This window comes from Hyperolius riggenbachi, chromosome 1 (assembly GCF_040937935.1).
Source record: "Hyperolius riggenbachi isolate aHypRig1 chromosome 1, aHypRig1.pri, whole genome shotgun sequence".
Classification (NCBI taxonomy): domain Eukaryota; kingdom Metazoa; phylum Chordata; class Amphibia; order Anura; family Hyperoliidae; genus Hyperolius; species Hyperolius riggenbachi.
The window spans coordinates 477,676,579-477,690,773 of record NC_090646.1 but is presented as its reverse complement, the minus strand read 5'-3'; the positions used below and the strand labels follow the sequence as shown (position 1 = coordinate 477,690,773).

The 14,195-nt window shown below is 44.0% G+C and overlaps 1 protein-coding gene across 2 annotated transcripts in view; it reads left to right on the top strand.

The window, feature by feature from the left end:
• Positions 1 to 4,264, top strand: part of LOC137554609 (basement membrane-specific heparan sulfate proteoglycan core protein-like) — a 55,825-nt gene extending 51,561 nt beyond the window's left edge. For both annotated transcript variants that reach the window (XM_068271510.1, XM_068271509.1), the window contains 2 exons: positions 1,074 to 1,114; positions 4,025 to 4,264. In XM_068271510.1, the coding sequence (XP_068127611.1) occupies positions 1,074 to 1,114; positions 4,025 to 4,135 (152 nt within the window). In that variant the 3' untranslated portion in view covers positions 4,136 to 4,264. The remainder of the gene's footprint in view (positions 1 to 1,073; positions 1,115 to 4,024) is intronic.
• Positions 4,265 to 14,195: the final 9,931 nt, after the last annotated feature.

Below are 14,195 nucleotides of genomic sequence, written 5' to 3'. Positions count from 1 at the left end.
GACGGGGGAAGCCTCGATAGGATCTGGAGGCTTACTCCACCCGAGGTGAGTAACCCCCAGGGGAACTTTTTCTCATTACAGGTTTTCTTTAAACAAAAAACATAAAAATCCTAAAATAAATCTGCACTGTTTCTACTTCCTGAGCAAGATTTCAGGTCCAATTTAAATGCAAACTACAGGCCAGAAGCCCTCATGCTCTCCACTACCACTGTTCACGGTTGCCCTCCTCCGTTCATCTGTAAAAGGCCCCCGTTAGTGCGCATGAGTTGGCCAAGTCATGCACTACTGTGCATGTGCTGGCCCAACGACAACCCTCCTTGATCGCGCTCCTGTGGCCGTGAGCGCTCTGCACGTGTACTATCTTATTTCTCATAGTTGAGCTTTCACAGAATACTCCCAACCACAGAAGCGCGATCAAAGAGGCACTTTGCCAGGCCAGCGCATGCCTGATAGTGCACAACTTGGAAAACTCACGTGCACCAACAGGGCCCTTTACAGAAGAATGGACAGGGGTGGCAGTGAGTGGGGGAGTGGTAACCATGAGGACTCCTACCCACACATGCTACCATTTAAACAAGTCAGTTCACCCCAGGTATCCTTTAAATTGCACTTCTCTGCTGCACAAATAACTAGCTGCATAGAGCAGGAGGCATTTTTACTCATTTTCAACATTTGGATTAATCCATTAACTAGGAGAATACTATCGCAGTCCTGTCTGATTTTGGAAGAGGCATGTTAGGATGGCTATTTTTTTTACAGGGAAAAAATGTAAACAAGCTGAGATAATGTTTGCAATTAAACATACGAATGGATATACAGTAGATGGACTAGGTGTATTTTGTATTGTTTTTTTCACCACTTTTTCAGTGGAAAAGAGTGTGTGCAACAGTCTAGCTACATTTTATAGTAACCAATACAAAAGATGAATTACGCTTACCGTATATTACATTAGGTTTTGTAAGTGAGTTAAGGGGATGGTTGAGAAGTGCATACAAAAAAAGACATAGAAAGCAAATAATACTCGCCTTATCCTGGATTTTCTAGTAATGTATTGTACTATGTTATTTCCATAGTGTCAAGATGTCCTTCACATCTTTCAATTGTCACAGCACAGGTGAGTTCTAGAGAGTTCAAAGAGATGCTTACTGGAATCAGTCTGATGGTGGTGTAGTTGTAACTATATTACATACTGAATTTCATTTAATTCTAACAAGTATAAGGTATAAACAAATACAGTGGCTTGCTAAAGTATTCGGCCCCCTTGAAGTTTTCCACATTTTGTCACATTACTGCCGCAAATACGAATCAATTTTATTGGAATTCCAAGTGAAAGACCAATACAAAGTGGTGTACACGTGAGAAGTGGAACAAAAATCACACATGATTCCAAACATTTTTTACAAATCAATAACTGCAAAGTGGGGTGTGCGTAATTATTCAGCCCCCTTTGGTCTGAGTGCAGTCAATTGCCCATAGACATTGCCTGATGAGTGCTAATGGCTAAATAGAGTGCACCTGTGTGTAATCTAAGGTCAGTACAAATACAGCTGCTCTGTGACGACCTCAGAGGTTGTCTAAGATAATATTGGGAGCAACAACACCATGAAGTCCAAAGAACACACCAGACAGGTCAGGGATCAAGTTATTGAAACATTTAAAGCAGGCTTAGGCTACAAAAAGATTTCCAAAGCCTTGAACATCACACGGAGCACTGTTCAAACGATCATTCAGAAATGGGAGTATGGCACAACTGTAAACCTACCAAGACAAGGCCGTCCACCTAAACTCACAGGCCGAACAAGGAGAGCGCTGATCAGAAATGCAGTCAAGAGGCCCATGGTGACTCAGGATGAACTGCAGAGATCTACAGCTCAGGTGGGGGAATCTGTCCATAGGACAACTATTAGTCATGCACTGCACAAAATTGGCCTTTATGAAAGAGTGGCAAGAAGAAAGTCATTGTTAACAGAAAAGCATAAGAAGTCCCATTTGCAGTTTGCCACAAGCCATGTGAGGGACACAGCAACCATGTGGAAGAAGGTGCTCTGGTCATGGTCAGATGAGACCAAAACTGAACGTTTTGGCCAAAATGCAAAACGCTATGTGTGGCGGAAAACTAACACTGCACATCACTCTGAACACACCATCCCCACTGTCAAATATGGTGGTGGCAGTATCATGTTCTGGGGGTGCTTCTCTTCAGCACGGACAGGGAAGCTGGACAGAGTTGATGGGAAGATGGATGGAGCCAAATACAGGGCAATCTTGGAAGAAAACCTCTTGGAGTCTGCAAAAGACTTGAGACTGGGGCGGAGGTTCACCTTCCTGCAGGACAACGACCCTAAACATAAAGACAGGGCAACAATGGAATGGTTTAAAACAAAACATATCCATGTGTTAGAATGGCCCAGTCAAAGTCCAGATCTAAATCCAATCCAAAATCTGTGGCAAGATCTGAAAACTGCTGTTCACAAACGCTGTCCATCTAATCTGACTGAGCTGGAGCTGTTTTGCTAAGAAGAAGGGGTAAGGATTTCAGTCTCTAGATGTGCAAAGCTGGTAGAGACATACCCTAAAAGACTGGCAGCTGTAATTGCAGCAAAAGGTGGTTCCACAAAGTATTGACTTAGGGGGGCTGAATAATTACGCACACCCCACTTTGCAGTTATTTGTTTGTAAATAATGTTTGGAATCATGTATGATTTTCATTCCACTTATGTGTACACCACTTTGTACTGGTCTTTCACGTGGAATTCCAATAAAATTGATTCATGTTTGTGGCAGTAATGTGACAAAATGTGGAAAACTTCAAGGGGGCTGAATACTTTTGCAAGCCACTGTATTTAGGCTGCATACTCATTAATAATGTGAGTACATATTGCTTTCACTCATTCAGTTGGGCGCCAATGATTTGATAGTTAGAATACCTATTATTCTACTGTTGGCTTTCCCCACTACCTATGCCACCCCTATCTCTAACACTAAGGGCCCTTTTACACTTAATCATTTGCTCTCAGTTAAAACGGAAAGAAAACTGATTTTCAAAGTAAGTCCCATGTTTTCCAATGGCACCTTTCACACGTAACGCGTTTTAACTGAAATCTTCTTCCCAATGCACTGCTATGGAAAAAAACAGGTACCAACGCGTACTAACGCATACTAACGCACACTAACGCATACCAACTGATTAAGTGTAAAAGGGCCCTAACCCTCTCATCTACACTCAACTTCCTCTCAATAACTATCACCTCTATTCTACTCCTATGTATCCCCTAACACGAACCCTCCTACCTATATGTAACGGTGTCCAATGCCGATATCTAGAGCTTTGCTGCTCGCTGCCGTCAAAATTGTAGTAATGGCCAAACACCAGTGTCACTAACCTCTGCTGATGTCCAGAGCTTGGCTAGTGATACCTGACTAAGCCATCACTAACTGCTCGCTTCCACCGATGTCTGAAGCTAGCTGAAACCCGGCGCCATTACCCGCTCGCTGGCGCTTTTAGCCGGTCGCTTCCTGGTGCTTAAAGCACCCAGCGTACCACACCATTGTGGCCTATGTTGGCTCCTGGTATAACCTAACCTCAGCAACTCAAATTGACCCGCTCATCTCTCCATACCCACTAAATAACATTGCAGTCTATGGATTCCCTTCGGAAACCATTGCTTAAATAAACTGGTCCTGAGTATAATACTATTCAGTTTCTTGCAACCCTTGAGTAGATGTTAGATCGCTACAAATACTGTGCACTGAGAAAAGCGGATGTACAGATTGAGAACATCAGTGACTTTCTGATAATTATACAGTATATGTACATTTGGAAAAAAAATATCAAGTCGAGTTCACCTTATTGTTCCAGAAGCTTTGGTTCAATAAATGGCAAATAATTCACTGTAAAATGGTTTGTGATTGGCTGAAATCAACTATCGCACTTTAGATTTCACTGTGGTTTCACTACCTCCCTAAATAAGCCCCATAGAGGCAGAATCCCTTATTAATGTTTCCTATGCCTTTCTCTTCACAGGAGGATAATGAAGGAGACGTCACTGTAAACTTCTCTACTTTTCATCGTCAGTCTAGAGCGAGTAAAGCCCTATCTGCTGGCAGGGGAAACTTGGACTCCTCTTTCTTATAGAAGTCACGTGATGTGTAAAGTGAAAGTGTACAGCAGGGATTTAATTGATCTAGGCATTTTATCTGTATGGTGGGGACTGTATATGCAGGTGTTAGAGTGATCTAAAATAAACTTGTATTTTATTGTTTTTTTGTACTGTTACCGTCTGCATGCTCTCTATACAATTTTTGGGATGAGGGAGCAAACCGGAATGCCTGGAGAAAACCCACGCAGACACGGGGAGAACATACAAACGCCATTCAGATCGTGCCCTGGCTGAGATTCAAACCAGGGACCCAGTGCTGCGAGGCTAAAGTGCACCACCATGCTGTCTACTCCCAGTCCTCTTCACAAGAAATGCTTTCAAATGATATTATTTTAGAGTTACATAGCGCCATTATCTTCCGTGGAGCTGCCGCTGTACAATAAAGTAGACACCCCATATAGTTACAAGGCAATGGGTTACAGATAAACTACAACTGAACTGGTCAACAATACATCATACATGCAGCAATAACAACACTTAAGAGGGGAGAACAATAGGCAAGGGGGGCTTTGTACAAGGTTGCAGTGTGGTGGTTGGCTAATTTAGTGTCTTAGGTGAGGTTATATGCCTGTCAGAGGAAGTCAGTTTTCAGATTTCGCCTAAAGATTTAAAGTGAGGGTGAGTAATTAATAGATTATGGAAATGAGTTCCAGAGAAATGGGGAAATTCGAGAGAAGCATTTTATGCCAGAATGAGAATAAGTGACCAGGGAGAAAGAGGTGAGAATATGATTTATAGAGCGGATATTATATGCAGGACAGTATCTGGAGACAAGTGCAGTTAAGTAGGGTGGAGCAAGATTGTAGAGTGCTTTGTAGCTGAGAAAAGTATTTTAAAATGTATCCTTTGTGTGATAGGCAGCCAATGCAGGGACTGACAGAGCAGGTTAGCATTAAGGCATGTACACACGTCCAACAAAGACACATGACCAACCAGACGACATGACCAACCACACGACCAAGAGATTGTATGAATTGTATTTTCCACGTACCAACCAACTGAACAACCAACTCATTTGCAAACTGGGCACACAAGGGGAATGATGGACTGCATGACATGGCCGCATTCAAAACAAGTACAAGTTGTTCAAACGTGGTCAACTGTATATCAATCCATCCAACAGGAGTGTGAGTTTGTCCACCGGTTGGATTGGGCAAACTGCCTGTTGTCAGTTGCTTGTCTAGTCCTTTGTCGCACATAAACACTCAACTATCATCCAGAACAATTAAGGATGGACGATAATTGGGTGGAAAAGTTGCACGTGTGCACACGCCATTACGAAAGAAGAGATGAGTTATGACACAGAGTTCATGAGGGTTCAGAGTTCATGATGAACTGAGCGGAGCCAGTTGGTTAGCAGGTAGGCCACAGATGAGGATAATTCAGCTATGCCTCCCCCAGCCTCTGTTGTAATGGTTACGTGAATATTCATAAAAAAATTACCATTCATTGTGTCAGAAAACTGACAGAGAAGGTACAGGAGGGAGTGCAGCAGCCAAAATCGAGACATCCAGGAAGCCAACCTTGTCTGCTCTTGACAATCCGATTTCTACCCCTGAAGAGTATTCCTGGTGGGCCTAGGGTACCTAATAGTAAACACACACACACGTTACTGGTGCCCTCAGGGGTCAGGACTCAATGTCTCAGGTGACAATTTGGGGCCACATTCTGTACAGAGTGCAGGCTAGAAATACATTCTGTCGCTATGGAGTGGAAAGAGGACCAACGCCGTGGTACATAAGGGATCTGCACAGAGCAGGAGGGGTAAGAAAGTGAACAATTACCTCACCCAGTGCACAGGCTAGGTGATCCAGAAGTCTGGAACTCTTGCCAACGCCTCAGGGGGATTGTGGGCCAACATACACATGATAGATTCTCAGATGAGGCAGGCCTGACCGACCACCTCGGCTCAGAACTATCTAAAGTGTGTAGAAGTCTATAGTCTTACCCTTCCTACAAAGGTACATGCAAAAAGGACACCCGAAGATGTGGGCACCTGAAATATCCGCTAATAGAATATTAGTAATTTACTGATATTCAACTATTATGAATTGCGATAGCAAAATATCTGCAAGGGCCTATTCACACTAGGAGCGTTTTGCTGGCGATTTTGGCTTTTTAAAGCGCTAGTGCAATAATACCCTATGGACCCGTTCTCACTTGGGCGATTTGCGTTAATCGCCAAACGCAAATGTGTAGCCTGCACCATTTTCAGGCGATTTTCCAGCGATCGCGCTTAGTGCTTTAGAAGCACTAAACGTGAACGCAAAAAAAAGCCAAGTGTGAATGGTGATTTTTTTTTTCACGTTAATCGCCGTAAATCACCTGAGCAAAACGCTAGCAAAAGCGCTAGCGTTTTGCTAGTGTGAATGGGCCCTAAATGATACCAATATTTTACTACAGCTAACCCTAACCCTATTCTCTCATAGAACCCTCCCACTACCTATGCCTAACCACACCTGCCTTTGCCTAACCCTAACCGACCCTCCTGATGTCTAACCCTAACCAACCCTCCTGCAGATGCCTAATGTTATCACCCCCTCCCAAGCCTAACCTTTAAACCCTCTTCTCCATGCCTAATTTTAACCCCTAACCATAAAGCCACTCCCATAGACTCCTAACCCCACTGATATACTGTTTGCATAACAGTTTAAGATGCCTGCTAAATATTGTTTATAGCATAGTGAGTGGCCTCAGCACATTTATTGGACACCTCTGATTTTCTGCTAATCACTATTTGAATTGAAGCAGCCAAACTTCGATGGCTCTTTGGCACCCAATCTTCCTGCTTAATCCATTTGTAATAGCTTGCACAGCATCGATTACCTTCTGAATTTTTGAAATTAAGCTATTCTCTTCTAAAACAACTGGTAAGAGAAGTATGTCCAGTATTTGTACATTTCCTGATCAAATCAATTGTCAATAAAAGATCTGTATTCTAGTATGTTAGTTGTAGTTGTAGTACATTCTAGTTCGAATCAGTGAATAATGGCGCACAGCGCCTATACATAAGCATGGCGCCACATTAAAAAGATATGCTTATCGCTATTTATTGTTAGTACTGCATAATAATGGTACACAGGGAAAAAAGAAGAAAAACAGCACACAGTAACGTTATTTATCAATAGCGCCATTCATATGCCAAACAGCAGATGTTATTGCACACAGTAACGTTATTTATTAATAGCGCCCTACATAAGCCAAACTGCAGACGTTATTTAACTGCAAAATAACTGTCAAGGTTAGGGTTAGGCACCACCAGGGGAGATTTAGGGTTAGGCACCACCAGGGGAAATTTAGGGTTAGGCACCACCAGGGGGGTGGTTAGGATTAGGCACCTCCAGGGGGGTGGTTAGGATTAGGCACCTCCAGGGGTGGTTAGGGTTAGCACCACCAGGGGGGGTGGTTATGGTTAGCACCACCAGGGTGGGTGGTTATGGTTAGGCACCACCAGGGGGGTGGTTAGGGTTAGGCACCGCCCGGGGGGGGGGTCTAGGGGTTAGGGATAGGTACAGAGGGGGTTCTGTGTGTTAACGCTAAATTTCAATAAAATAAACAGAGCTAAATAACGATAAGGCTTTAACGTTAAATAGCGATAAGCGACAAACGGATTAGCGGCAACACCGTGCGCCATTATTCGCCAGCGCCGTTTTCAGATGGATCATTCTAGTTAGTGGTGTACTGTCGTCTTTTAAAAAATATGTATTATAATAAATACAAAATAATGACCCATATGTTCTTTAACTTTAATCGAATTGAAAAACAAAACAAAAACTGAGGGTTTAACTGCCCAAGACATCAATATACATTAACAAACATCACTTTAATAGTCATATAGGCAGCACAGTAAAATTGTCCTTGAATGCTATTTGTGTCACTTCACGTGATTCAAGGACAATTTTACTGTGCTGCGTCACATTTGACTATTATGTTAACCACTTGATGACCCACCCTTTACCCCCCCTTAAGGACCAGCGTGGTTATTAGTGATCTGTGCGGGGTGGGCTGTGCAGCCCCCAGCACAGATCAGGGTGCAGGCAGAGAGATCAGATTGCCCCCCTTTTTTCCCCCCTATGGGGATGATGTGCAGGGGGGGTCTGATCTCTGCTGCCTGCATGTGGCTGGCGGGGGGGGCACCTCAAAGCCCCCCTCCGCGGTGAAATTCCCCCCTCCCTCTCTTACCTGTCCCCTACCCGGTGATCCGGGCTGCACAGGACGCTATCCGTCCTGTGCAGCCAGTGACAGGACGTCCCCTGTCACATGGCGGCAATCCCCGGCCGCTGATTGGCCGGGGATCGCCGATCTGCCTTACGGCGCTGCTGCTCAGCAGCGCCGTACAAATGTAAACAAAGCGGATTATTTCCGCTTGTGTTTACATTTAGCCTGCGAGCCGCCATCGGCGGCCCGCAGGCTATTCACGGAGCCCCCCGCCGTGATTTGACAGGAAGCAGCCGCTCGCGCGAGCGGCTGCTTCCTGATTAATCAGCCTGCAGCTGGCGACGCAGTACTGCGTCGCTGGTCCTGCAGCTGCCACTTTGCCGACGCACGGTATAAGCGTGCGGTCGGCAAGTGGTTAAAGTGATGTTTGTTACTACATATTGAAGCAGGGCCGGAGATACCATAGGAAAAAATAGGCAATTGCCCCAGGGCCCCAGAGCCTGTAGGCGCCCCCAAGGTGTCCCTCCCCATCTTAACTGTGGCTCCCCAGGGACTCTGCAGAGTCTGTTAAGTTGGAAGGTGATTGGGGGAGGGTCAGCAGCTAGCTCAGGGGCACAGGAGGGAAATTTGGCTGCAACAAAGGGCCTCTAATGATGCTTTTTGGTCGAGGGGTGTCTGTTGGGGGGCCCCCAGGCTAATTGTGCCCTAGGGCCCAATTGTTACTTGAACCGGCCCTGTATTGAAGTCTTGGGCTGTTAAACCCTCATTTTTTGTTTTGTTTTTCAATTCGATTGGTGTATGATTATTAGAGGGGTGGCTGCTACTCTGAATATTGTTATTTAGCCTCCATATATACTTTGTTATTTAAGGGTATTGAAAATTATTTCAAACTCATACTTTTTTTTTTTTTAATTGGTAGAAAGTTGTAAAATTGTATCTGAACTAATGCAATGATACATTTTGTGGTGTACAAAACTCAGTCTTTTCCCGTGCAAGACTCTTCCAGATTTCATAGTAGTAATACATCATAGTATATGAACAATTAGCTTTACTTAGCAAGGAGGCAGGTTTCTCTTTTTTGCAAACCTCGGACTGATGAAACGATTACAGCAGACAATTGAATCTAGCATGACCTATTGAGAATGCTACCATGCCTTTAGTATTGATATGCACGTAAAATGGGGTAAGAACCTGGAATAACATTTGCTTAAATTATTCCAGATTTAGGTGGCTAGATTCCGGAGTGTAACTAAAACTCATGGGGCACCCTAGCAAAACATTGATGGGGCATGTAGTCAACCCTGTACATAGAATTCCCAGAATTCAGCAACACCATCTATGTCTGATCATTATCAAGCTGAGGAGTGTCATGGACAATGCTGTCTAAGCTGACAATAGCTTAGGTTTTCAACTATTCTTTAGTCTGTTCACATACATCATGATGTGCAAAAATGAGGGACATGCAAGGTTATCATGAATGCGTGTCTCAGTCTGCAGGCAGGAAATGAGAAATACAAAGCATACAGCATGGTCATTACCACACACTTCACATTCACAGAAGCCACACTACCTCATACCGAGTGGTGAGAAACTAATGTGTATATCATGTCTGAAAGTTATGCTCTTGTTCATTCAGCTGTGTCTGGTTAATATATATTTGCCTTAGTTCCTTTTATTTTACAGCTTGTGGAGTTTCATATTTGTCAAGTTCTCTTTTAAAATGTAATGTGTAACATATACTGTATCATCCATACCATGATCACAATATACTTTTTATAAATCTTATATACAATTATTATAACTGATCTATTTATTTATAGACGGTGCCGGTTTTAGACTTTCTGCCATCTGATGCAAGATTTGGAGGAAGCAGAGGGCCGTTTGGCAAAGCGTGGGGGGAGTTGTGCGGAACGGGATGAGGAGGTGTGACGAGCAGGCAGATTATACAGGAGAGCCGCATCACAAGACTTTCCCTCTCCATGGTGCGGCTGGCGCCAGCTCATCATCGCTCTGTATGGGCCTGGGTGGTGGGCTGCCGTTTCCTTTTCCTGTTTCCACGTGGTGGTGATGGGCAACATGCCAGACAGACGGCATGCTCTCTTCTTCCAGATTCCGAACTTTCGGTTTCTCCGCCCACTGGCGCCATCCTCATGTGCTGTATGTGTTTCCTTTGTGGCAGGGACCAGGGGAACACAGCCTGGGCGCCGGCATCCAGGTAAACGTTTGGCAGGAGACTGAAGGCCAAAGGCCAAGCCGCCAGGCATACTCTTCTACACTTCCTGTTTCTGCCTGACGCCACCCCCAAACTTCCACTACCTGAGGAAGTCACCTCACATGGCGTCAAGGGCGGCCCGGGCCTATTTATAGAGGGGCAAACTGATAAACATTTACTTTTTTTTTTATTTCCAAGCATTGCCTCAAAATTGCCTAGATTAATAATACAGTTAATAGTGCATTGCTTTACTTAAAGATTAGCTTAAATCCAGGATTGAACTTCATCCCAATTAGTATCCAAGACCCCCTTTCCCATGAGAAAAAGATAATCAGTGTAGTCTGTATGGCTGATATTTTGGTGAAACTCCTCCCACAGTGTGATGTCATGTCCATGTTCCTGACAGTTTGCTGTCTGTGAACCTTATTGCATTGTGGGAAATAACAGCTGTTTCCAACTGCCAAGCAAGCACCATCTCCCTCAGTGCATAGAACTCTCAGTAAAATAAAACATTCTATACAGATCACCTGAGAGGACTAAAGATGTCACCCCCAGTGATACATTTCAGAATGTAAATCAGGGAGAGGAAATATATTACAATGGGCAAACACTGACTAAATATGGTAAAAAATAAGCAATTTTTTAACTATGTAATTTTTACTACAGCCTGGAGATATGGCTCCTCTGAGCAAGACAATTCAGTTAGAAAGGTTTTGGTGGTGGAGGTGGTTTTGCGTTTGACCACTGCAGAGGAGGGTGAGGAGGGTGCAGGAAAATTGGCAGCAGAAAAGGTCAAAGAGGTAGAACAGTGAGTGAGCCAGTCAACCACCCCTTCTGCATCATGGGAAGTAATGCCTTTTGCAGGAGATCACATATGCCACGGCCACGGTATGATGAACCAGCATGACCCCAGAACTTCCATCATCTTTGTCTGAGTGAGTGACCAGGCTAGGAGTATTGTAAGAAATTACTCAGAGATAGATCAGAAATGGATCCATTACCTGTCTCACACTGCAAACATATAGCTATAGATTTCAGTATGAAATCTGGTGGAAATATGTGGAGCGCCTCCGCTTCCCATCTATGTGTACCCCACAGGATGTGCAGATTGTTGCAGGCTCACCTGTTCACCTCCTCCTATGTCCCGTGTCTTTTTCAATTGCCAACAGGGGCACTTGTACCCCATGACCCCGCTACATGTACATGATGTCACCAGCACATAGGTGAGTCTGCAACACTCACCATGAGCCCGGGGGACCTGACCAATCCCATTTGAACAAGATCTGTCTAGCATGCTGGATTGTTTTGTTAGATTTTGGCCAGATATTGTTCAGCATTATGATCAGGCAGCCACGTTGCGGCATCAATCTCTGGGAAATTAAATCATTATTATTGACTCTGCCACTCATTGATGCCACAAAGTGACAAATCTACTTTACTGATCTGTTGTTAATATGGCCCATCTTGCCATTGGTGCAGCAAAAGTGCAAAGGTTATCACACCACTCTCTTTTCTAACGCCACACAGTGAACACAGCAGATATAACAGAAAAATACACAGATTTATTAAAGCAATATCAAACAAATTTTGCATGAATACCAAAAGAAGTAAAAACCAATACGCAAACTTGACATACAGTCAGAACTGGAAGTCTGGGAAACTTTTCCCTTTCCTTATTGTTGTCTACATCCAGCCAAAATGCACCATGCAAACATTGTGGCCCTGGCACAGCACCAGAGATGACTAACACCCAATCTCACTGTTATACTGACTTTGTTGCTATGCCAGGGCCACAATGTTTCTGTGTTGTAATCTTACAGCATGGAAACAATGTAGTTCCATCTGAAAATGGCGCCTGCGAATAATGGTGCACAGTGTTGCTGCTAATCTGTTTGTCGCTTATCGCTATTTAGCGTTAAAGCCTTATCGTTATTTAGCGTTAACACACAGAACCCTCTCTGTACCTATCCCAACCCTAACCACCCCCCTGGTGGTGCCTAACCCTAACCACCCCCTGGTGGTGCCTAACCCTAAGACCCCCCTGGTGGTGCCTAACCCTAAATCTCCCCTGGTGGTGCCTAACCCTAACCTTGACAGCGTTACATTAAATCAATTCACCGTTTTGCAGTTAAATAACTTCTGCAGTTTGGCTTATGTAGGTTAGCTATTGATAAATAGTGTTACTGTTTGCAATAACGTCTGCTGTTTGGCATATGAATGGCGCTATTGATAATTAACGTTACTGTGTGCAGTTTTTCTTTTTTCCCTGTGCGCCATTATTATGCAGTACTAACGATAAATAGCGATAAGCGCATCTTTTTAATGAGGCGCCAAGTTTATGCATAGGCGCTGTGCGCCATTATTCACTGATCCGAACTAGAATATACTACTACTAACATACTAGAACACAGATCTTTTATTGACAATTGATTTGATCAGGAAATGTACAAATACTGGACATACTTCTCATACTTCATTATTCACTGATCCGAACAATGTGGCCCTGGCACAGCAATAGAGATGGCTGTGTGGCACCCAATCTCAATGTCATATGGTCTCTGATGCTATGCCAGGGCCACAATGTTTCCATGTAGTAATCTTGCAGCATGGAAACATTGTGGCCATCACACAATGCAAGAGGGAGACACCCCAACACACTATGCAGTTGGCACAACAGAAAGAACAATAATTCAAAGATCATTACTAACAGGATGTTTTCCAAAAAGAAATGTGAATACTTGTTTTACTAAAAAATACCTAAAAACACATTACACTGTACTTGACACCATGTCATCCTGCCAAGAAACAGCTCCGATGCCATTGAAGTACTCCACATATTTTTCTCGATTGTCCTGTGCTTTGGCAGTAGCCCGAGACGGAACGACAGGCTGAATACCAGTGAGAGTGGCTTCAGATCGCCATGCACCTGGGATCACCACACCATTGATCAAGTCCTCCTGGTCCAATTCATTGCCAGGCATATACGCTGCTCCATTTTGCCGACGAAGAAAGTTATGCAATACACAACATGCAAGCACAATCCTATCCACTGTTTCTGGGGCTAAGTTTATGGGCGTCTGAAATACACGGAAGCGTTGTGTCATTATCCCAAATGTGTTCTCCACTACACGCCTGGCACGGGTCAGTCTGTAGTTGAAAATGTTATGCTCTTGTGTGAGAGCCCCCAGAGGAAAAGGTTTTAACAAATGTTCCCACAGAGCAAAAGATTTGTCTGAAACAAAAACAAAGTTCAAGCCTCCGACGGTTTCCTCGTTTGTGAGCAGACCCAGGGAATTGTACTTCAGTTTATTCCCAAATACAGAGTGCTCTAAAAGCCCTCCAGACATCCTGCCATTCTTTCCTACATCCACCATTAAGAACTCGCATTTGGCGTTCACAAGGGCCAACAATATGATACTAAAGAACCCTTTATGGTTATTAAAGTATGAGCCCGAATTGTGGGGAGGGTGTATCCGAACATGCATTCCATCCAGTGCTCCTCCACAGTTGGGGAACTGCCACATGTCTGCAAACTGGGTCGCCACTGCCTTCCACTCCCCGGGTGTCTTTGGAAACTGGAAAAAAAAAGCAAAGAAACGTGTCAATACTGTATGTGCACCAAGCACACCCTACCTTACATAGTTATTTGGGTTGAAAAAAAGACA